Source organism: Perna viridis, chromosome 9 (genome assembly GCF_037379345.1).
Source record: "Perna viridis isolate PV_CMFRI_1.1 ecotype Kerala chromosome 9, ASM3737934v1, whole genome shotgun sequence".
Taxonomy (NCBI): Eukaryota; Metazoa; Mollusca; class Bivalvia; order Mytilida; family Mytilidae; genus Perna; species Perna viridis.
In genome coordinates this window covers 34,665,579-34,691,349 of record NC_142453.1, presented here as the reverse complement: position 1 = coordinate 34,691,349, position 25,771 = coordinate 34,665,579, and the positions used below count along the sequence as shown (strand labels likewise).

Below are 25,771 nucleotides of genomic sequence, written 5' to 3'. Positions count from 1 at the left end.
AACATCTCTTATTTAGCTCCTTTATGGAGGTACAATTTTATTCAGTTAAATGGAAGTAGATTGGCTTAAAAGTTTGAAATGCATAAAATTGTTATAGAGTAATGAAAGCCAAATTTTCATATGTTTTTATTATACCCCCAGTCAACGAGTAGTTGGTATATTGTAATACCCTTGTCCGTCTGTCATTCCATTTGTCCAAATTTTTTGTCGCAATTTTCTCAGCTCCCAATGGATGGATTCATTTTAAATTTATTGTGTGGCCTTATGTAGATGGGGCATATGTTGTAAGCAGTTTCTGTTGCTCTCCAATATCAACTTCCATTTTTGTGGAACTTTGCCATTTTTCACTCTGTGGAATGATAGAGAAATTTCTCGGCTCCCAATGAAAGGATTGATATCAAATTTGGTGTGTGGCATCATATAGATAGTGCATATCTTGTAATGCTCTCCTATACTATCTCCCTGTTTTGTGGAACTTTGCCATTTTTCAGTATATGGAAGAATAGAAAAATTTTTGTCACAAAAATCTCAGCTCCTAATGGCTGGATTGATCTCGAATTTGGTGTGTGGCTTCATATACATGTAGATGAGGCATATTTTATAAGCAATTTTTTTGCTGTCTGCTATCAACTTCCTGTTTCATGGGACTTCGTCTTTTTTTACTATATGGAATAGCAAAAGAAAATTTTCATCATAAACATCTAGGTTTCAAACATATTGATTGATTTCAAATTTGGTGTGTGGCTTCATGTAGGTAAGCCATCTATTGTAAGTGATTTTGGTTGCTCTCCTATATTAACTTTATGTACGAGTGAGGGTATGTGCATAGCGCAACAATACATGTAACTTCATGTTTTTCCTCTTCTACAAAATGACAGAGGGACACAGTAAAAATGGTAGGCATCCTTCCTCCATTAGGTTTGATGGATGCAACTCCTTAGTAACCATTTTGAAATTTTGTATCGTGTAATGTTATGCAATGTAAATGTGCATACTTTACTACCCTTTTGTTTCTGTTTGTTGGAGTTAAGTGGCTTACACATTTTTAGCAAGTTCAACAATAGACCTTGTGGAAACCACTTAATGGATTCTGTTCAAATTTGTAATGTTCTGTTGTTGATGAGGTGTAGATGTAATGTTCTGTTGTTGATGAGGTGTAGATGTGCATACTACACCAACTATTTTATTCAGCAAATTTTGTTGTTAATATTGAAAGAAAATGTTGTGAATGCAACTCTGAAACTAAAATATTTTAATCAAAACAATATACCATTAATCCATTACTTCTGAATTGGATGATTTCCTCTTTCTACTTTACTAACATGTCGCACCATGCATCTCTGCTTATATATACAGGGGATATAAGGGTATGTGTAGCCATCTTGTTACTTTTAATTCTGTAGAAATTTTACCACTCCAAAATAACAGCAAATTCATGTACATGCATTCACCTTCTTTGTCAAAATAAATAATATTTTCCTGTGAGTACAATCATTTTGTAAAATGTATACTGTATTTCATTATTACATGTATAACATTTTTATAGGAGTTTTGGAAAAGAGTTTCTTGGACAGGAGAAGGGCAAAGCATTTAAACCATCGACATTTAGTTTCACTGAGCCTGCTGATGATATACGGCCCAGTCCTTCACATGGTCTTACTACTGCTAGTGATATCAATGTGGGAATAGGCAGTGCATTACCAGATGGACAGACAAGTCCTAAACAAGAAATGAAAGAAAAACCAAAACGATTTATTCTTTTCTCTGAGAAAACAATGGAGTTATTTGACAGAACCCTTCAGCCCGTAACAGCGAGTTATGTAAGCCAGAAAGCTCCTCATCATATGTTGTTTACAACTAAGGATGACTCTACAGCACCAGAGTTAAAGAGGAACCAACATAAATCAAAGCCGATGAAGCTTCCTCCTATAGATGTTAGTGGTAATCAGGAAGCCACTGTAAAGGAGTTTAGTTTGGCTAGTGGTGACAATTCAACTGACTGAAAGGGAAAGAAAGACTAATTTTTATATTTCCATCCATGATTTGTAAATTGTTAAAAAAAAAACAATAAAGTAGATAGATTCATTATCCTATTCTCTTATTCATTGTTAATATTCGCAGCGGATTCAGGCGGGGTATGATGGCATGCACCCCCCCCCCTTAAATTTGCAAAACATGGGTTTGTCAAGAGTAGATTTTGGCGCTTTTAAGTTGAAACTTTAATTTCTTCCTAATTTTACCTCAAAAGATATCCACATTTCACTCACTGTAGAAGAATGTTTCAAAATTTAACCTCAACAAATTGTTTGCCTCGCTCCTCTCGGCAAAATTTTTACTGTGCCACAATATATTCAATAGTGCTACTTTCATCATCTGAGAAAGCACTATCCCAGCGGCCATAGATAGTAGTATTAGATGTAATATAATCCACATCTTCACCTAATGGTGCAACATGTTCTGTAACAGGATGATGTTTATGTATTACTGGGGGAGTGTGGTCAATCAGTAGGTACAAGAACACAATTGATTCCTCTTGGTTTTCGTTGTATACGAATATAGTTCCAACTTTGGTAGTAGGTACCTTCCAAATTTTTTCATATTTTTACTGGAAACGTATTTGCTGAAGTTTTGCCTCTAATTGGTAGAAAATTGGTTAAAATTACATGGGATTTTTTTTCATTAATAAATTCTGACTAAAAGTTGTGATTTGGTTCAGTGGAAGAAGGTTAAAATTTAGGACTTTTAACTCAGTTCATTTGTCATGTTTACCTCATCTCCGAATTATATGTATTAATTTCAGAAAATGATGGTAAAATTTTCTACAATTTATATATAAAATCCTGTTTGTACATATCTTTAGGCCAAAGAAGTTTTATTCAGTTTACACTGGTGGAATTTTTTTAATCTGCTCAAATGTGTATATTGAAATGCACTTGAAAATTAATTGTGGTCTCGTGCCTAATAAGGGGGTTGCCTGGGTATCAGAAATTGTACTTGCTAGTATTTGCTGGGGGTAATTTGGTGTTTATTTTCAAGAATTCAGTAAATCTGCATGAAATAATAAGATTTTGGCCCATTATTCGCTATTTTCAGAAATTAAAATAAAAAATATGGTTTCTATGGGATTTTCCATTGAAATTGCACTTTTGCTAAGGTGCTAGGTATGAAATATAGACCAGTGGGGAAAATATTGTACAGCTTTGAGTTTTTCTCCTCTAACTATACACTAGGAACTTCAAATCAACAAATAAACATACTTTATGAACAAGGTGTAGGCAGAAATCTGACAATTCAGTGTAATTTTTATGAACCGAGTCAATGAAATATGGCAAAATCAGGGGTTTTCACAGCCTTGTCTTAGGATCTATGAAATCACAGATATGTGTTTTATTGGTCTGAATCTTTTGTATTTGCTAGTAAATAATATAAATAATGTGAAAAAAACCTAATATATTCATTCCATTGATATTCATGCATCTAATGTAAGTCACTACATGTAAATACCTTGTGATGTCTCAAAAACACCTAATTTTAGAGTTCCGCATACACTATAAGGTTTCAAAAATGAAATTTTTTGTAGAAAAACTGGAAAAATACAGCTGACTGTCTGCTTATGTACCTGATAAGCTTGGAACCTTACGTTATTTTACATTTGTTTCAGATCTTTCATCATTCAAAACCCAAATAAAGGCTAACTTTTAATATCGGACACAATCGCACTTGAACAAGCTCTGTACAGGTCTGGTTTAAATTGATCTAGAGTGACAGTTTTAGCTTTGAAACCACTTCTTATTGTTTTCAATGTACATTTGATATGTGTAGACCACTTTATGTTTGAAGTTGATCAATTTAAGTCATTGTCAGCATCATAAAATGAGTTTTCATATGTGTACCCCTATACATGGTCTAAAAGTGCATTGACCATGGCCGCATGTATAAAAACCCAATTTTTGGCCTTAAAGCAGCTGGAACTTGAGTAAACTGATCTTCATTGCATCAAATACACATAATATGATGCAACCAATGTAAAAATCACAAAAATATTGCATTTTAAAAAAAAAATGTACATTTTAGAGGGGCCTTATTTTCTTCGACCATTGGACATGCGAGTCATGCAATGTACCACTGATACTAAATTTGCTATAACTTATATATTTTTCAACTAATCATGATGAAACTTTGTACTTGAAGTCAAAAAAGGTTCATTTTGACATGAGTGCAGTTTTTATTCAAATTGGGCACATTTATTGATCTAATAGGTACGAGAACACAATTAATTCCCCTTCGTTTTCGTTGTATACGAATATAGTTCCAACTTTAGTAGTAGGCACCTTCCACATTTTTTCATATTTTTACTGGAAACTTATTTGCTGAAGTTTTGCCTCTAATTGGTAGAAAATTGGTTAAAATTACATGGGTTTTTTCTTCATTAATAAATTCTGACTAAAAGTTGTGATTTGGTTCAGTGGAAGAAGGTTAAAATTTAGGACTTTTAACTCAGTTCATTTGTCATGTTTACCTCATCTCCGAATTATATGTATTAATTTCAGAAAATGATGGTAAAATTTTCTACAATTTATATATAAAATCCTGTTTGTACTTATCTTTAGGCCAGAGAAGTTTTATTCAGTTTGCACCCGTGGAATTTTTTTAATCTGCTCAAATATGTATATTGAAATGCACTTTTTAAATTAATTGCGGTCTCGTGCCAGTAGTGGTAAAGATGTCGCTGTAACGTACGTTTCCTGTGATACCCATGCAGGCTCGGACATACTCTAAATACGTAGTATTCATCATGACTAAGTTCACGTGAATGTAAACAGTGGAAAGCATTTTGTCTACTACCAATATCGTGCAACTGACTTTCAACACAGAGGTTCTTTATTCCTTCATCTACGTCTGATCCATAAATTCTACCAAAGCTGCATACATATATTTTCCAATATCTGTTTTTTAAACTTTTACATGTAAGGACATAATGAAGTTCATCTCCAATTTTATTTCCATTGCGTACGGAAAATCCTCTCCTTGTTACATGTTTCCATTGTCCCTATTCTTTTCGCAACTTGTGATTTAACATTCTAAATGTACTTAGAATATACATATCATAAGTTTCCAAAATAATGAAGTTACAATTCCATGGTTTATTTTGAATATACGATAATTTGGCGTTTAATGGGCATCCATGATCATGTTGTTTTAACTAATTGTTGTTTTTTGCAGTAAGTTTAATCCTTTTTTTCTGAAAAGAGTGACTCTGATCACACATGAAAGATATGTCACACTCATTTATTTAGGATGCTCTTTGTATATTTCATCCTTTATGCGACATTTGGATTTTCTAATGACATATTAGCAACAATGTATACAGCATGTTACAGAGCTTATTCGTTCCATACCAGCTTTAGCTGAAGGGACTTAAGATTGCAGTCCGTCCATCCGGAAAAAAAAGTTTTCCGCACTTTTTTTTCTAAACACAGATATTGAGCTGATTTTTGGTATGCGATTCAACCTTGATGAGTTACAGATCAATTTTACGTTTTGTTCCACTTTGCTGATATTTGTCCAAGTAATGACCCTTGAATTTTGAACAAATTACAGAAATTTCGGTTTTCAACACTTTTTCCTTAAACGCTTGCAGATAATGAGCTGATTTTTTGGTATGCGAGTCTACATTGATGAGTTACAGTTCATGTTTTAGGTTTCTTTCCACTTCGCTGATTTTATCCAAGTTATGACCCTTGAATTTACCGAAATTTAACTTTTCCGCACTTTTTTTCTAAACGCTTGCATATATTGAGCTGATTTTTTGTATATGAGTCTACCCTGATGAGTTACAGATCATGTTTTATGTTTTGTTCCGCTTTGTTGAATTTTCCAAAGTCTCAAAATCTACTTGATGCAGTGGCAGATCCCGAGTATTAGGTAAGAGGGGTGGGGGGGGGGGGGTTATAATACGAGCTACCATGCACAAAAGAAGGATGGCATCGTGGGCTTCGGGAGTGTTATGTAGCATGTCCTGCTCCACCAGTCTGGAAGGACGTATAGCAAGCCAAAGTGGACAAAAATAAGTACTTTCTAATATTAAAAAATGATTTTTTAATATTAAAAATTCATTTTCTAATATTACAAATTAGATTTCTAATATCACAAAACTCTGTTTTAATATTAAAAAATCGATTGAATTTCTAATATAAAACGATTTTTCAATATTAGAAATTGATTTTCTAATATTAGAAAATGGACTTCTTGTATTCAATTACGATTTTTTAATGTTAGAAAATCATTTTGTGATATTAAAAAAAATCTGAGTAATTTTGCAATATTGGAAAGTGATTTTCTAATATTACAAATTCAATTTGTAATTTTACATAATGTGTCATGTTTTATACTATTACTAAATCAAGAATTTGTAATATTAGAAAATGAATTTCTAATATTACAAAATCTTTTCTAATATTAAAAAAATGACTTTGTAATATTAAAAAAGTATTTTTTCTAATATTACAAAATAAATGTTTTCTAATATTACAAATAAGATTTCTAATATCACAAAAATTTTTTTAATATTAAACAATCAACTGAATTTCTAATATTAAAAAGCGACTTTTTAATATTAGAAAATGAATTTGTCATATTCAATTACGATTTCTTAATATTAGAAAATCATTTGTGATTTTAAATAATGTGACTTATTTTTAAATATTGCAAAGTGATTTTCTAATACTACAAATTCATTTTCTAATATTACATATTCAATTTGTAATATTATAAATTGTCTGATGTTTTGTAATATAAATAAATCAGGAAGTTGTAATATTAGAAAATGAGTTTTTAATATTACAAAATGAATTTCTAATATTAAAAAATCTTTTCTGATATTAAAAAAATGATTTTGTAATATTACAAATTCATTTTCTAATATTACAAAATATTGATTTTTGTCCACTTCGGCTTGCCATAAGGACGTCCACCAGTCTGGTAGAACGTGAAGTCTTTCTAAAACATATATTTCTTATCTGTGAAATAGAATAATCACATCGGTTGAAATCAAATTAAGATGACACCCATGAAACTTCTGTTGATATTTCTTAGAGTATAGTTTCTAAATGTTGTTTATTGGTACACATATAAGGTACCAGTATCGTATTGCATATCCCTGAGCGGGTGTACGTCAAAACATGGATGCCATAAAAATATAGTGCATTTTCTTTTTGCCTCTCTACAAACTAATGTTTTGTCAAAAGACATGAACAATGACTTAAAAAATAGAGCAAACATCACACTGTAAGATGAAGAACTTTTTTAAAAGAAAATCTAACATAATATCATAAAAATGTTCCACTGAAAAGGTTGGTTTGGTGAGTGCAAAACGAAAGTGAAAGTAGGGAAAATGGCTATTTATAGTTCAAGACTACTTTTCTGTCCAATCTTCGTGGACTCACCCTATTTTCTTTGCGGGAAATTATTTTTTCACATGTCCTTAGAAATGCTACATAAGTGAAAGTTTTATTGAATCAATTTACATATTTTTTAAAAAATCCTAAAAATATGCACTTCACTATAGAAGTCTATGGGAAAATTAATACGATACTGAGACCTAGTAAGCCAGTTTTTCAAGTAAAGTTGGATATTCAGCAAGTGGTCTTTACCAGCTGAAAAAGTAGTACCCCAATACAGGTAACACTTTTAAGATGAATTAGCCAACTTTTGTACCTGATTTTTTATGGTAGCTCTGGTTTTTTGCATTTATAGTTAATTTTTACCAAATTTGGAAATGCATTTTGTTTTCATGAATTTGTAGGATATCAGTTCAATAAAATTATTATCTTGACTATTTATGATGAGCATATCTATATTCAGGTAACCTAAAGCAAGTAATACTCCTGCATAAAGGATAGTTTTCAAGTTACAACACATTTTAAGTATGTGGTTAGGACTTGAAAATAGTCATTTTCCATACATTGCCTCTTATATATGAAAAAATGAATATTTTTTTTATTTTTTGTTTTTCTTTCAAATAAATAGCTAAAATGAGTTGCCATATAACTGTGTGGTTGATTTAAACACAGAAATGTCACAAAAGTCATCAGCCAATTTTTTAGTGGACTTTTTTCAGTGGTTCAAATGGACAGATTCTAATGCGGCAAGAAAAATAATGGTGTTTTTTCATATAAAAACTGAATTTTTTCAAAAAGTATCTAAAGCAGACAATTGTTATTATAATATTTATACCAGTAAACTATATTTCTTGCATCATAGCTATCTGTTTTAAAGAAAAAGTCCTTTTCCTGTCACATTGAGGTCCATTTGTATCTGCCTGGGGTACCAAAATGGCTTAAAATCTGTATTTTCTGCATATGAAAAGCTATATTTTTTTAAAACTATGATATTGGTATAATTTTTTCTGGATTTATTATAATTGAAATGACCATATCTATAGTTTAAAACAGTTGGTTGTACCGGTCATTATACTTTACTTTAAACAAGAGGCTCCCTTGAGTTAAAGACAAAAAAGGAGGTTCGGATATTAATATTTCCATATATGGAACTCACAAGTGGGGATTAAATAATGATTTAGAACTCATAGTACAGCTCATGTATCTACCATGTCAGAATAAACCACAAAGTTGCTTAGTTTGATTAATACAGCAGCTTTTTATCAAAAGTAATATTTTCTGGCTAACATTGAGATATTAGTCTTATGCCTGGAATAGGGTACCTATATAAGAATTTTAATAGAAAACTCATGTTTGTAGCAGGGCAATGATATTCTGAATTTTCAGTATGGAAATGAATACTCTAGCAGAAAAACAACAACTTTTAGGATTATATTGAAATGTTTATTAGTAGTAAGCCAGTTTTTCAAGTAAAGTTGGATATTCAGCAAGTGATCTTTACCAGCTGAAAAAGTAGTACCCCAATACAGGTAACACTTTTAAGATGAATTAGCCAACTTTTGAACCTGATTTTTTATGGTAGCTCTGGTTTTTTGCATTTATAGTTAATTTTTACCAAATTTGGAAATGCATTTTGTTTTCATGAATTTGTAGGATATCAGTTCAATAAAATTATTATCTTGACTATTTATGATGAGCATATCTATATTCAGGTAACCTAAAGCAAGTAATACTCCTGCATAAAGGATAGTTTTCAAGTTACAACACATTTTAAGTATGTGGTTAGGACTTGAAAATAGTCATTTTCCATACATTGCCTCTTATATATGAAAAAATGAATATTTTTTTTATTTTTTGTTTTTCTTTCAAATAAATAGCTAAAATGAGTTGCCATATAACTGTGTGGTTGATTTAAACACAGAAATGTCACAAAAGTCATCAGCCAATTTTTTAGTGGACTTTTTTCAGTGGTTCAAATGGACAGATTCTAATGCGGCAAGAAAAATAATGGTGTTTTTTCATATAAAAACTGAATTTTTTCAAAAAGTATCTAAAGCAGACAATTGTTATTATAATATTTATACCAGTAAACTATATTTCTTGCATCATAGCTATCTGTTTTAAAGAAAAAGTCCTTTTCCTGTCACATTGAGGTCCATTTGTATCTGCCTGGGGTACCAAAATGGCTTAAAATCTGTATTTTCTGCATATGAAAAGCTATATTTTTTTAAAACTATGATATTGGTATAATTTTTTCTGGATTTATTATAATTGAAATGACCATATCTATAGTTTAAAACAGTTGGTTGTACCGGTCATTATACTTTACTTTAAACAAGAGGCTCCCTTGAGTTAAAGACAAAAAAGGAGGTTCGGATATTAATATTTCCATATATGGAACTCACAAGTGGGGATTAAATAATGATTTAGAACTCATAGTACAGCTCATGTATCTACCATGTCAGAATAAACCACAAAGTTGCTTAGTTTGATTAATACAGCAGCTTTTTATCAAAAGTAATATTTTCTGGCTAACATTGAGATATTAGTCTTATGCCTGGAATAGGGTACCTATATAAGAATTTTAATAGAAAACTCATGTTTGTAGCAGGGCAATGATATTCTGAATTTTCAGTATGGAAATGAATACTCTAGCAGAAAAACAACAACTTTTAGGATTATATTGAAATGTTTATTAGTAGTAAGCCAGTTTTTCAAGTAAAGTTGGATATTCAGCAAGTGATCTTTACCAGCTGAAAAAGTAGTACCCCAATACAGGTAACACTTTTAAGATGAATTAGCCAACTTTTGAACCTGATTTTTTATGGTAGCTCTGGTTTTTTGCATTTATAGTTAATTTTTACCAAATTTGGAAATGCATTTTGTTTTCATGAATTTGTAGGATATCAGTTCAATAAAATTATTATCTTGACTATTTATGATGAGCATATCTATATTCAGGTAACCTAAAGCAAGTAATACTCCTGCATAAAGGATAGTTTTCAAGTTACAACACATTTTAAGTATGTGGTTAGGACTTGAAAATAGTCATTTTCCATACATTGCCTCTTATATATGAAAAAATGAATATTTTTTTTATTTTTTGTTTTTCTTTCAAATAAATAGCTAAAATGAGTTGCCATATAACTGTGTGGTTGATTTAAACACAGAAATGTCACAAAAGTCATCAGCCAATTTTTTAGTGGACTTTTTTCAGTGGTTCAAATGGACAGATTCTAATGCGGCAAGAAAAATAATGGTGTTTTTTCATATAAAAACTGAATTTTTTCAAAAAGTATCTAAAGCAGACAATTGTTATTATAATATTTATACCAGTAAACTATATTTCTTGCATCATAGCTATCTGTTTTAAAGAAAAAGTCCTTTTCCTGTCACATTGAGGTCCATTTGTATCTGCCTGGGGTACCAAAATGGCTTAAAATCTGTATTTTCTGCATATGAAAAGCTATATTTTTTTAAAACTATGATATTGGTATAATTTTTTCTGGATTTATTATAATTGAAATGACCATATCTATAGTTTAAAACAGTTGGTTGTACCGGTCATTATACTTTACTTTAAACAAGAGGCTCCCTTGAGTTAAAGACAAAAAAGGAGGTTCGGATATTAATATTTCCATATATGGAACTCACAAGTGGGGATTAAATAATGATTTAGAACTCATAGTACAGCTCATGTATCTACCATGTCAGAATAAACCACAAAGTTGCTTAGTTTGATTAATACAGCAGCTTTTTATCAAAAGTAATATTTTCTGGCTAACATTGAGATATTAGTCTTATGCCTGGAATAGGGTACCTATATAAGAATTTTAATAGAAAACTCATGTTTGTAGCAGGGCAATGATATTCTGAATTTTCAGTATGGAAATGAATACTCTAGCAGAAAAACAACAACTTTTAGGATTATATTGAAATGTTTATTAGTAATAGGTACCAGTATCGTATTGCATATCCCTGAGCGGGTGTACGTCAAAACATGGATGCCATAAAAATATAGTGCATTTTCTTTTTGCCTCTCTACAAACTAATGTTTTGTCAAAAGACATGAACAATGACTTAAAAAATAGAGCAAACATCACACTGTAAGATGAAGAACTTTTTTAAAAGAAAATCTAACATAATATCATAAAAATGTTCCACTGAAAAGGTTGGTTTGGTGAGTGCAAAACGAAAGTGAAAGTAGGGAAAATGGCTATTTATAGTTCAAGACTACTTTTCTGTCCAATCTTCGTGGACTCACCCTATTTTCTTTGCGGGAAATTATTTTTTCACATGTCCTTAGAAATGCTACATAAGTGAAAGTTTTATTGAATCAATTTACATATTTTTTAAAAAATCCTAAAAATATGCACTTCACTATAGAAGTCTATGGGAAAATTAATACGATACTGAGACCTAGTAAGCCAGTTTTTCAAGTAAAGTTGGATATTCAGCAAGTGGTCTTTACCAGCTGAAAAAGTAGTACCCCAATACAGGTAACACTTTTAAGATGAATTAGCCAACTTTTGAACCTGATTTTTTATGGTAGCTCTGGTTTTTTGCATTTATAGTTAATTTTTACCAAATTTGGAAAAGCATTTTGTTTTCATGAATTTGTAGGATATCAGTTCAATAAAATTATTATCTTGACTATTTATGATGAGCATATCTATATTCAGGTAACCTAAAGCAAGTAATACTCCTGCATAAAGGATAGTTTTCAAGTTACAACACATTTTAAGTATGTGGTTAGGACTTGAAAATAGTCATTTTCCATACATTGCCTCTTATATATGAAAAAATGAATATTTTTTTTATTTTTTGTTTTTCTTTCAAATAAATAGCTAAAATGAGTTGCCATATAACTGTGTGGTTGATTTAAACACAGAAATGTCACAAAAGTCATCAGCCAATTTTTTAGTGGACTTTTTTCAGTGGTTCAAATGGACAGATTCTAATGCGGCAAGAAAAATAATGGTGTTTTTTCATATAAAAACTGAATTTTTTCAAAAAGTATCTAAAGCAGACAATTGTTATTATAATATTTATACCAGTAAACTATATTTCTTGCATCATAGCTATCTGTTTTAAAGAAAAAGTCCTTTTCCTGTCACATTGAGGTCCATTTGTATCTGCCTGGGGTACCAAAATGGCTTAAAATCTGTATTTTCTGCATATGAAAAGCTATATTTTTTTAAAACTATGATATTGGTATAATTTTTTCTGGATTTATTATAATTGAAATGACCATATCTATAGTTTAAAACAGTTGGTTGTACCGGTCATTATACTTTACTTTAAACAAGAGGCTCCCTTGAGTTAAAGACAAAAAAGGAGGTTCGGATATTAATATTTCCATATATGGAACTCACAAGTGGGGATTAAATAATGATTTAGAACTCATAGTACAGCTCATGTATCTACCATGTCAGAATAAACCACAAAGTTGCTTAGTTTGATTAATACAGCAGCTTTTTATCAAAAGTAATATTTTCTGGCTAACATTGAGATATTAGTCTTATGCCTGGAATAGGGTACCTATATAAGAATTTTAATAGAAAACTCATGTTTGTAGCAGGGCAATGATATTCTGAATTTTCAGTATGGAAATGAATACTCTAGCAGAAAAACAACAACTTTTAGGATTATATTGAAATGTTTATTAGTAATAGGTACCAGTATCGTATTGCATATCCCTGAGCGGGTGTACATCAAAACGTGGATGCCATAAAAATATAGTGCATTTTCTTTTTGCCTCTCTACAAACTAATGTTTTGTCAAAAGACATGAACAATGACTTAAAAAATAGAGCAAACATCACACTGTAAGATGAAGAACTTTTTTAAAAGAAAATCTAACATAATATCATAAAAATGTTCCACTGAAAAGGTTGGTTTGGTGAGTGCAAAACGAAAGTGAAAGTAGGGAAAATGGCTATTTATAGTTCAAGACTACTTTTCTGTCCAATCTTCGTGGACTCACCCTATTTTCTTTGCGGGAAATTATTTTTTCACATGTCCTTAGAAATGCTACATAAGTGAAAGTTTTATTGAATCAATTTACATATTTTTTAAAAAATCCTAAAAATATGCACTTCACTATAGAAGTCTATGGGAAAATTAATACGATACTGAGACCTAGTAAGCCAGTTTTTCAAGTAAAGTTGGATATTCAGCAAGTGGTCTTTACCAGCTGAAAAAGTAGTACCCCAATACAGGTAACACTTTTAAGATGAATTAGCCAACTTTTGAACCTGATTTTTTATGGTAGCTCTGGTTTTTTGCATTTATAGTTAATTTTTACCAAATTTGGAAATGCATTTTGTTTTCATGAATTTGTAGGATATCAGTTCAATAAAATTATTATCTTGACTATTTATGATGAGCATATCTATATTCAGGTAACCTAAAGCAAGTAATACTCCTGCATAAAGGATAGTTTTCAAGTTACAACACATTTTAAGTATGTGGTTAGGACTTGAAAATAGTCATTTTCCATACATTGCCTCTTATATATGAAAAAATGAATATTTTTTTTATTTTTTGTTTTTCTTTCAAATAAATAGCTAAAATGAGTTGCCATATAACTGTGTGGTTGATTTAAACACAGAAATGTCACAAAAGTCATCAGCCAATTTTTTAGTGGACTTTTTTCAGTGGTTCAAATGGACAGATTCTAATGCGGCAAGAAAAATAATGGTGTTTTTTCATATAAAAACTGAATTTTTTCAAAAAGTATCTAAAGCAGACAATTGTTATTATAATATTTATACCAGTAAACTATATTTCTTGCATCATAGCTATCTGTTTTAAAGAAAAAGTCCTTTTCCTGTCACATTGAGGTCCATTTGTATCTGCCTGGGGTACCAAAATGGCTTAAAATCTGTATTTTCTGCATATGAAAAGCTATATTTTTTTAAAACTATGATATTGGTATAATTTTTTCTGGATTTATTATAATTGAAATGACCATATCTATAGTTTAAAACAGTTGGTTGTACCGGTCATTATACTTTACTTTAAACAAGAGGCTCCCTTGAGTTAAAGACAAAAAAGGAGGTTCGGATATTAATATTTCCATATATGGAACTCACAAGTGGGGATTAAATAATGATTTAGAACTCATAGTACAGCTCATGTATCTACCATGTCAGAATAAACCACAAAGTTGCTTAGTTTGATTAATACAGCAGCTTTTTATCAAAAGTAATATTTTCTGGCTAACATTGAGATATTAGTCTTATGCCTGGAATAGGGTACCTATATAAGAATTTTAATAGAAAACTCATGTTTGTAGCAGGGCAATGATATTCTGAATTTTCAGTATGGAAATGAATACTCTAGCAGAAAAACAACAACTTTTAGGATTATATTGAAATGTTTATTAGTAATAGGTACCAGTATCGTATTGCATATCCCTGAGCGGGTGTACATCAAAACGTGGATGCCATAAAAATATAGTGCATTTTCTTTTTGCCTCTCTACAAACTAATGTTTTGTCAAAAGACATGAACAATGACTTAAAAAATAGAGCAAACATCACACTGTAAGATGAAGAACTTTTTTAAAAGAAAATCTAACATAATATCATAAAAATGTTCCACTGAAAAGGTTGGTTTGGTGAGTGCAAAACGAAAGTGAAAGTAGGGAAAATGGCTATTTATAGTTCAAGACTACTTTTCTGTCCAATCTTCGTGGACTCACCCTATTTTCTTTGCGGGAAATTATTTTTTCACATGTCCTTAGAAATGCTACATAAGTGAAAGTTTTATTGAATCAATTTACATATTTTTTAAAAAATCCTAAAAATATGCACTTCACTATAGAAGTCTATGGGAAAATTAATACGATACTGAGACCTAGTAAGCCAGTTTTTCAAGTAAAGTTGGATATTCAGCAAGTGGTCTTTACCAGCTGAAAAAGTAGTACCCCAATACAGGTAACACTTTTAAGATGAATTAGCCAACTTTTGAACCTGATTTTTTATGGTAGCTCTGGTTTTTTGCATTTATAGTTAATTTTTACCAAATTTGGAAATGCATTTTGTTTTCATGAATTTGTAGGATATCAGTTCAATAAAATTATTATCTTGACTATTTATGATGAGCATATCTATATTCAGGTAACCTAAAGCAAGTAATACTCCTGCATAAAGGATAGTTTTCAAGTTACAACACATTTTAAGTATGTGGTTAGGACTTGAAAATAGTCATTTTCCATACATTGCCTCTTATATATGAAAAAATGAATATTTTTTTTATTTTTTGTTTTTCTTTCAAATAAATAGCTAAAATGAGTTGCCATATAACTGTGTGGTTGATTTAAACACAGAAATGTCACAAAAGTCATCAGCCAATTTTTTAGTGGACTTTTTTCAGTGGTTCAAATGGACAGATTCTAATGCGGCAAGAAAAATAATGGTGTTTTTTCATATAAAAACTGAATTTTTTCAAAAAGTATCTAAAGCAGACAATTGTTATTATAATATTTATACCAGTAAACTATATTTCTTGCATCATAGCTATCTGTTTTAAAGAAAAAGTCCTTTTCCTGTCACATTGAGGTCCATTTGTATCTGCCTGGGGTACCAAAATGGCTTAAAATCTGTATTTTCTGCATATGAAAAGCTATATTTTTTTAAAACTATGATATTGGTATAATTTTTTCTGGATTTATTATAATTGAAATGACCATATCTATAGTTTAAAACAGTTGGTTGTACCGGTCATTATACTTTACTTTAAACAAGAGGCTCCCTTGAGTTAAAGACAAAAAAGGAGGTTCGGATATTAATATTTCCATATATGGAACTCACAAGTGGGGATTAAATAATGATTTAGAACTCATAGTACAGCTCATGTATCTACCATGTCAGAATAAACCACAAAGTTGCTTAGTTTGATTAATACAGCAGCTTTTTATCAAAAGTAATATTTTCTGGCTAACATTGAGATATTAGTCTTATGCCTGGAATAGGGTACCTATATAAGAATTTTAATAGAAAACTCATGTTTGTAGCAGGGCAATGATATTCTGAATTTTCAGTATGGAAATGAATACTCTAGCAGAAAAACAACAACTTTTAGGATTATATTGAAATGTTTATTAGTAATAGGTACCAGTATCGTATTGCATATCCCTGAGCGGGTGTACATCAAAACGTGGATGCCATAAAAATATAGTGCATTTTCTTTTTGCCTCTCTACAAACTAATGTTTTGTCAAAAGACATGAACAATGACTTAAAAAATAGAGCAAACATCACACTGTAAGATGAAGAACTTTTTTAAAAGAAAATCTAACATAATATCATAAAAATGTTCCACTGAAAAGGTTGGTTTGGTGAGTGCAAAACGAAAGTGAAAGTAGGGAAAATGGCTATTTATAGTTCAAGACTACTTTTCTGTCCAATCTTCGTGGACTCACCCTATTTTCTTTGCGGGAAATTATTTTTTCACATGTCCTTAGAAATGCTACATAAGTGAAAGTTTTATTGAATCAATTTACATATTTTTTAAAAAATCCTAAAAATATGCACTTCACTATAGAAGTCTATGGGAAAATTAATACGATACTGAGACCTAGTAAGCCAGTTTTTCAAGTAAAGTTGGATATTCAGCAAGTGGTCTTTACCAGCTGAAAAAGTAGTACCCCAATACAGGTAACACTTTTAAGATGAATTAGCCAACTTTTGAACCTGATTTTTTATGGTAGCTCTGGTTTTTTGCATTTATAGTTAATTTTTACCAAATTTGGAAATGCATTTTGTTTTCATGAATTTGTAGGATATCAGTTCAATAAAATTATTATCTTGACTATTTATGATGAGCATATCTATATTCAGGTAACCTAAAGCAAGTAATACTCCTGCATAAAGGATAGTTTTCAAGTTACAACACATTTTAAGTATGTGGTTAGGACTTGAAAATAGTCATTTTCCATACATTGCCTCTTATATATGAAAAAATGAATATTTTTTTTATTTTTTGTTTTTCTTTCAAATAAATAGCTAAAATGAGTTGCCATATAACTGTGTGGTTGATTTAAACACAGAAATGTCACAAAAGTCATCAGCCAATTTTTTAGTGGACTTTTTTCAGTGGTTCAAATGGACAGATTCTAATGCGGCAAGAAAAATAATGGTGTTTTTTCATATAAAAACTGAATTTTTTCAAAAAGTATCTAAAGCAGACAATTGTTATTATAATATTTATACCAGTAAACTATATTTCTTGCATCATAGCTATCTGTTTTAAAGAAAAAGTCCTTTTCCTGTCACATTGAGGTCCATTTGTATCTGCCTGGGGTACCAAAATGGCTTAAAATCTGTATTTTCTGCATATGAAAAGCTATATTTTTTTAAAACTATGATATTGGTATAATTTTTTCTGGATTTATTATAATTGAAATGACCATATCTATAGTTTAAAACAGTTGGTTGTACCGGTCATTATACTTTACTTTAAACAAGAGGCTCCCTTGAGTTAAAGACAAAAAAGGAGGTTCGGATATTAATATTTCCATATATGGAACTCACAAGTGGGGATTAAATAATGATTTAGAACTCATAGTACAGCTCATGTATCTACCATGTCAGAATAAACCACAAAGTTGCTTAGTTTGATTAATACAGCAGCTTTTTATCAAAAGTAATATTTTCTGGCTAACATTGAGATATTAGTCTTATGCCTGGAATAGGGTACCTATATAAGAATTTTAATAGAAAACTCATGTTTGTAGCAGGGCAATGATATTCTGAATTTTCAGTATGGAAATGAATACTCTAGCAGAAAAACAACAACTTTTAGGATTATATTGAAATGTTTATTAGTAATAGGTACCAGTATCGTATTGCATATCCCTGAGCGGGTGTACATCAAAACGTGGATGCCATAAAAATATAGTGCATTTTCTTTTTGCCTCTCTACAAACTAATGTTTTGTCAAAAGACATGAACAATGACTTAAAAAATAGAGCAAACATCACACTGTAAGATGAAGAACTTTTTTAAAAGAAAATCTAACATAATATCATAAAAATGTTCCACTGAAAAGGTTGGTTTGGTGAGTGCAAAACGAAAGTGAAAGTAGGGAAAATGGCTATTTATAGTTCAAGACTACTTTTCTGTCCAATCTTCGTGGACTCACCCTATTTTCTTTGCGGGAAATTATTTTTTCACATGTCCTTAGAAATGCTACATAAGTGAAAGTTTTATTGAATCAATTTACATATTTTTTAAAAAAATCCTAAAAATATGCACTTCACTATAGAAGTCTATGGGAAAATTAATACGATACTGAGACCATAATTGGTAATCCTGTGAACAACCTATCAGTTCTCTCCCTTGATATACCAAGAATAGCATTTTTAACAACGATTCTACAAATTCTTGACATTCATCGGGAAAGTAAAGGTTATAAGACTTTTTTCGTTGATTTTTTCGATCCCCAAAATCATTAAGAAATAGGGAAAAATTAAGGGAGGGTGAATATTTTCTCTTTGCTTAATTTAAACCGCGCAAAGTTCGATGTGGTACGTCTTGTGACCATGCACGACCTTGCATGGAATTCAAAAAAAATATTTCCTTGTTTTAGGTTGTTATTAACAGAGAATTGGTATTATTCAGTCACTGAAGTGTCTCATATCAGGATTCATGTCTTAGCCTATCCCTATACTAATTTAATCCTCTTATGCTTGCTTTCTTGTAACATATTTTAAGTGTGGGTCTGTCTATAAAATCATCACGTATTTAATTATTACATGAACACTGATTATATATCTATTTGGAAAAAAATCGTATTTTTAAACCCTTAAATTAATTTTGGTGGGATTTTTTTCTGTACGTTATAATGATACGTATATATAGCATTTAAACTAAAATTCAGCTGGCATCGTCAACCATATACTTTATCAAACTATTGTGGCCATCTGAAGGGATTCCAGTCTATTTCCTATGGTGTACGAAGAGGTTCAAGAGTATTTGTACTTGCATGTGCTGCAAAAATTGTATCATAAGCTACAAAACATGTAGCATATGCACTGTATTTTTACAGCTTATGTTGTATCTCAGTTTTCCTACATTTACGTTCCTATAGTAAGTAGCATATGATGTTTCAGATAAACAGTGTGCTGTACTTTAAACACCATATGCGGTATTTAATAACTTAAGTTGTATCTGTATGTAGGAAATAGAATATGACTCTATTGAAATATACAGTATATACTAAACTTTTACCATTTATGAGCTTTGTAATTATTTTTTAACCAAACAGCATTTTACAGTAGAAAATAGAGCACGTGCTTTAAAAAGTAGCATGTGCTCATTAATTTGTAGCATGTGCTCATTAATTTGTAGCATTTGCTTCAATTTTTACAGCATATACAAGTATAGATACTTTTGAATCTCTTGGCCATGGTACATCATACATAAGTTCCACTGCAAATATAAGAACGATTGAAGCACTATAAAATGTTTACTTCAAATGCATGATTTATAGGTGGAAATAATATAGGTAAAAAATACCGAAGCGTCAATAATATGACAAATTGTCAATAGGATATAAAATTACCTACTAAATGGTCTGTGCCTAATACATAGACCTACACATCTTTAGCACACACACACGCACAAATGAACTCCAATAAAAAAAAACAAAACACTAGTGACACGAGGAGCCCCGGAAGGTAAGCATGCCCTGCTCCACCAGCGGCACTGGTCTGCATTCAGCAGGCGACAAAATTTAGAGTGTAAGATAATAGAAAACCAGGCGCGGATCCAAGGACTAAATCGGTAAGAAAAAAAAATTTCATAACTTTTACCCCAAAGCATTCAATTCAATTAGCGCCTCCACCCCCTAAACTCAAATCCTGGATCCGCCACTGAAAACATTAGTTAAAAATACATATATAACAACAGATGGTTAATTACAGGAGTTTACAAACCACCATCTATTTCTGACCTAGTTCTTTTATCAGAAAATTTTACAAAATATATAGATAAATGCTATGTGAATTATGACAACCTACTTACTATAATTTTGATAAGCTAAATGAGTCGAAATGTCAGAGCATGAAGGATTTATGTGATATTTTTCATCTATCACAATTAATTACAGATAATACATGTTATACCATCTGCAACAGTTATAGATATCATTGTAACAAACAGAAAAAAAATCGTGTTTTAACACATAAAACATTTTGTGACTGTCACAATATAATTGCAGTTTCTTTTAAAGGTAAAGTACATGATCAAAATCAATAACCCATCAATTACAGACGCTAGAAAAATTTTGATGTAGACAATCTTAACACCGAAATACCCCTGAAGATGCATCAAAAGTAGAATATGTAAATGAGATATACCACCAATATAAAAACAAGTTCTCTGAATTACTGAACAAGCATGCTCCAATAAAAACTAGAAAACAAGAAACAAAAACACTACCATGTACGAACAGAGAACTACGCAAGGATGTTTAACCAAAACATATATTGTACACCCAATACACAATAAACCTATATTCAAAAACATTGGGGGGAAATATCGAAAACAACGGAATCTGGTAACCAAAATAAAGAATTGGACCAGACAATATTTTTTTAGAAAGGCGTACAGGTGGTGCAAAAATAGTGACTTTTGGTCTACTATCAAACCTTTTTTTTTTCTCCAAAAGCGGTATCTTGGTGATAATAAGATTGTATTGCAAGAGAATAATATAATTATAAATAACACAACTGAAGTTGCTAACATTTTAAGAACTTTTTTTCACGGTAGCAACGAAAATTGGTGAAGATGTGAATAACGATAAACTCACACACCCTAGTATTGTTAATATGAAGTCAAATAGAAAATTAATGTACATATACTTCATCTTTTGATTTTCAAAAAAAGTTAGTGAAAATGATTTTAATACGATTGTTTTGTAAAATGAATAGAAAAAGGACACAGGTATAGATGACATACCATCTAACATTGTGAAAAACTGTAGAACTGAAATGGTACCTTTGTAAACAAATTTGATAAATTGTATAAAAAGTGGAGTTTTTCCAGACAGACTGAAACAGACACAAGAAACACCATTATACAAGAAAATCCTTTGGAAAAATCTAATTCCAGTATTATCTTCTTTTTCAAAAGTTTATGGAAAAGTTTGAGATACTCCATTGAGCGAGTATTTTTATTCTATTTTTCACCCTTATTTATGTGCTTTTTGTAGGGGCAATGGGTGTCATGCGAACAACACTACTGAGACTGCTAGAAGATTGGCGATCAGCACTAGATAAAAACTACAATGTTGCTGCACCCCCCATGAAATTTTGTTTGACAAATTATCAGCATATTGAGTTTCCAAGCTTTCAGTATCCCTCCTTCATTCCTACTTAACTAATCGAAAACAGCAAATCAAAATTAATAGTATCCTTAGTTGTTGGGCTGTCATTCATAAGGGCGTGTTGCAAGGATCTATTAAAATAATTATTATCACCGTAAAATTAAGTTACAAGTGTCATATAACTTAATTTGTCTTATTATCTCGTACAACTATGGGCGAAACCAATTAACATCCACTGTGCGTATATCTGGTGAAATATGTCACCCCATCCTTTAGAATGTTTACGACTGCTGAAGCGCGTTTCGATACAAGTACATAAACCTTATAAACAAAAAATTGTCCAATGTTTAGGTAACCGATTGGAACTATAAAGCGGCTCATAAGTAATTTAACATTATCTTCAATGATACAATGTATAAGAACATGACAATTGCATCTAGAACATTATCTTAATTGGAAAATAAAGCCTTTTAATTTCCGTAACTTTTTGGAGGTTTGCCTTTCGAGACCCAAGACTTGTGTTTCTAATAGACATTTTGAGAGGTTTTGAAAAAGTCGACGACGGGCACTTAATTTGTATATTTTAATTCACAACATTCATTCAATCCCCTTTAGTACGTGGGCTAAGATACCCTCCGTGCACCCCCCACCCCTCACTCATCAACCAAAATATGATTTTCAGGTACCCTTATACTTCCCATTTCAGAATATTTTTGTGGCCAAAAAATTCACTGAAGCATTTTTGAATTTTTCGGCTACTTTTTATACCTCGTTGAGGCAAAAATCAATTTTTTGAATATTTTAATTCTACGAACTTCTTCTTTATTCAAAAAGAAGTAAACTTACATATGTATGTACATGTATCATCATGTAGCCCAATGTCTCAGCTTTAAAATGGTACCAATACTGTTGCAGTGACACCTAGGATTGTGGGGTAAAATGAATAAAATATACCTCTATCCCGCCGAAAATTTGCTTAAATTGGCATATTTTTCACTGTCAAAACCCCTAGAGTATTTATACGTCAGTAAAAACAGTTTATTTGGTACATGTATTTTCTGTTTAGTATTATCACAATTTATACTTCTGGGGTTCTTTTGATAAATTTTGCCGATTTTCGTAGACAGAATTTATCCAAAAATGCAAAAAATGGGATTTTCGAATTTTCCGTAAAAGTCAGATAAATTCTACTCTACAAGTTATTGTTCGACTGAAACGTCTCAAATTTGTTATCAATCTATAGATAATTTTCTTTTCTACATAAATAAACCACAAAAAATTAATGTTCAAGAAAGATTTTTTCAAAAAATGGTAAAAATATTACCCCTACCCCTAGAAAACTGGTCACAGTATCAAACAGAATTCTCATTCACATCATACCAAGAATGTAGAACTCAAATTTCAAGCATTCATTATTAAGATAAAGATGTATAAAACATATCTGATCTATTGAGGCGCTTAGTTTTTCCTTTTAGTGTGACAATTACTATAAAATCGGAAAAATGGGAAATTTCAGAATTTTAGAATTTTCTTCTATATCATCCATTATTGTCTTTTTTCAGAATTCCGTAGATTAAACAAGCTTTTATGTGATACAGCATATTAATATTATGTCTACGCTTCAAATGAGTCTAAGCAATAAATATTTGAAATTGTTCATGTCATGTTAGGTGGGAAAATGCCACCCCTACCCATAAAAAAATGCCTCAATATGTTATATTTTAGCAAATAGACGGTGTACAATAGACATGTTGGGTTCCTTTAAATAAGTGATGTATCTAACATATCTTCTCATTTCAGGCGCCATTTTTTAAGTTTCAATTTGACAATAATGAGTTTTTTCATAATAAAGGGGAATTTTCGGAATGTAATATTTTCTTCAATTTCGCATATAATTGTCAAATTTAATATTTTCTTTATTTTCACAAATAAGTGTCATTTTTTTAAATACTGTGCTTCAAACAAACCTTTGTATATTCAAACATAATTTTATAGTGTCTTAGCTTTCTAATGAACCTGAGTAATAAATATTTGAACTTTTTCAAGACCAATTAGGAGAAAAATCGCCACCCCTACCCATGAGAAGAATACCTTAACATTGAACAAATGTTAATTTTAAGCATATAATCGACGCAAAAAAGACATGTTGTGTAATTGTGTTTTATATATCGATGTATTAAACATATGTTCTCATTTCAGGTGAGTATATTTCAGTTTGAAGCTGACAATAATGAGTTTTTCATAAAATGGTGAATTTTCGGAATTTCGCACGTTCTTCCATCTCACATGTAATGGGTATTGTTTTTCAAGTTACCTACTTCGAACAAGCTTTTGGTCTCTCCCCCAGCTGATGAATATGTGGATCCGCCACTGCATACACTGTAGAAATATGTGCATGAATTTTGATACTAGTATTTTACTCAGTCTTATTGTGCCTATTATTATGCACGAAACTGTGTTTTATGTTGTCTATGTATGCCTTTCAAAATGCACTAGTTAGTGTGCTATTTACTTTATTGCCAGTCTATGTGGGTCCGAGAGCGAATGCGCTACCCTTACAAAAAAATATGGCTCTCTGGCGAACATTTGCCGCCAATATATGGCAAATATTCGCTGCAAGTTTGCTACAAACAATTTACCATGCAAATGAAGTTTGCCGCAAACTTGCGGCAAACACTCTATAGCCTAATATGGACAGCTGCGATGTTTTTGCGAACTTCATTACTACAAAATATATTATTATACAAACGAGATTCACTGCAAGTTCGCGGCGAACACTAATAGCCTTATTTGGGTTGCTGCAATGTTACGGCAATTATTCCTCTTCAATAAAGATTTATGTACATGTACTAGCTAGATTTCCAGTAATCATTACTAATACAATCTAAAATTTACCATTGTCATTTTTGCAAATTTTGGTTTACATTGTTTTATTAATGTTTTTATTAATGTTAATTTCTCCAAATTTCAAGACACAGATGAATGCAAATTCATCTCTATAGATTGATTGATTATTGGGGTTTAACACCCGAGCAACGATATTTCAGCTATACTCAGGCGATCATCTCTATAGATAATTCTCAGTTACTTGATAATTGATACATTTGTGTACTCGTTTTTTGCTGAAACACTTTGTAAATTTTGAAATGTAGGTTTCATGCTTTCAGATTTTAGATTAAAAATGCTTCTGATAACATTAAAAATCAAAAACACCACCAGTATAATGCATACAGATAAATCTATAGCTCTGTAGCAAACAAGACAAAAAAACCTTAAATGAAAATAGTAATTTAACTGCTTGTAATAATGAATCTGAATCTTACCATAACTACACATGTACTTCTATAGCAATGCAGATAATCCTACTTCTAACTAGTACATGTAATACCTGTTTGATTGCATACTGCATCCAAATTGAGGTAATTAATACATAGAACGGTAAATGAAATGTTCGGATGCTTAATTCCCTGCATGATTCAAATTTTGAATAGCACTGAGCATGCTCAAAAGAATTTGAAAGTTCTGGCGATCAACTAAGTTTCTAGTGAAGTTACCGCAGACATGATCGAATGATGACTATGAATTATGGCAAACTAGCGGTTTATAAACTGCTAAAAGCTGCGATGTTTGCAGAATGTTTGCCGCAAGCTGCGAACAAATAGCAAACATTGTGGGAAACAAAATTGTTTGCCGCATATTTGCGACGTGTGTGCCGCAATCTTACAGGAAACATTTCTGTTTGGAAAGGGTAAAGTTAGTGTGCTATTTGCTTTATTGCCAATCTATGTGGGCCCGAGAGCGTTTGTCCACTCTAACTGTTTGGGAGTACGTCAACTTGTAGAGTGCATGTTTTATGTTTTATTTAGCTCATGTTTGTATGTGTTCGTAATTTACTGTTCTTTTGTCATTTGTATGTGAAGTCTGTATGCTGTACATGTCTTGTGTTTCTGATATATATGTTCATTCCATTTAAAGCTCAAAGAGCTTATGTTGTCAGTTATTATTTGTACCGAATCTAAACGTTTTCGTATTCGTAT

At 31.1% G+C, this 25,771-nt stretch overlaps 1 protein-coding gene and 1 long non-coding RNA gene across 2 annotated transcripts in view; one reads left to right on the top strand and one right to left on the bottom strand.

Annotated features, from left to right (window-relative positions):
* Positions 1 to 2,086, top strand: part of LOC148607955 (uncharacterized) — a 69,183-nt gene extending 67,097 nt beyond the window's left edge. Inside the window, 1 exon segment of the mRNA XM_088544480.1 lies at positions 1,547 to 2,086. Within this exon segment, the coding sequence (XP_088400606.1) occupies positions 1,547 to 2,003 (457 nt within the window). The 3' untranslated portion in view covers positions 2,004 to 2,086.
* LOC148607954 (uncharacterized) lies at positions 1,737 to 25,163 on the bottom strand. The gene is made up of 2 exons (XR_015915033.1): positions 25,058 to 25,163; positions 1,737 to 1,999 (listed from the first exon to the last, which is right to left on the bottom strand). It is a non-coding gene; the product is annotated as an uncharacterized LOC148607954 (long non-coding RNA).
* Between the last annotated feature and the right edge of the window lie 608 nt (positions 25,164 to 25,771).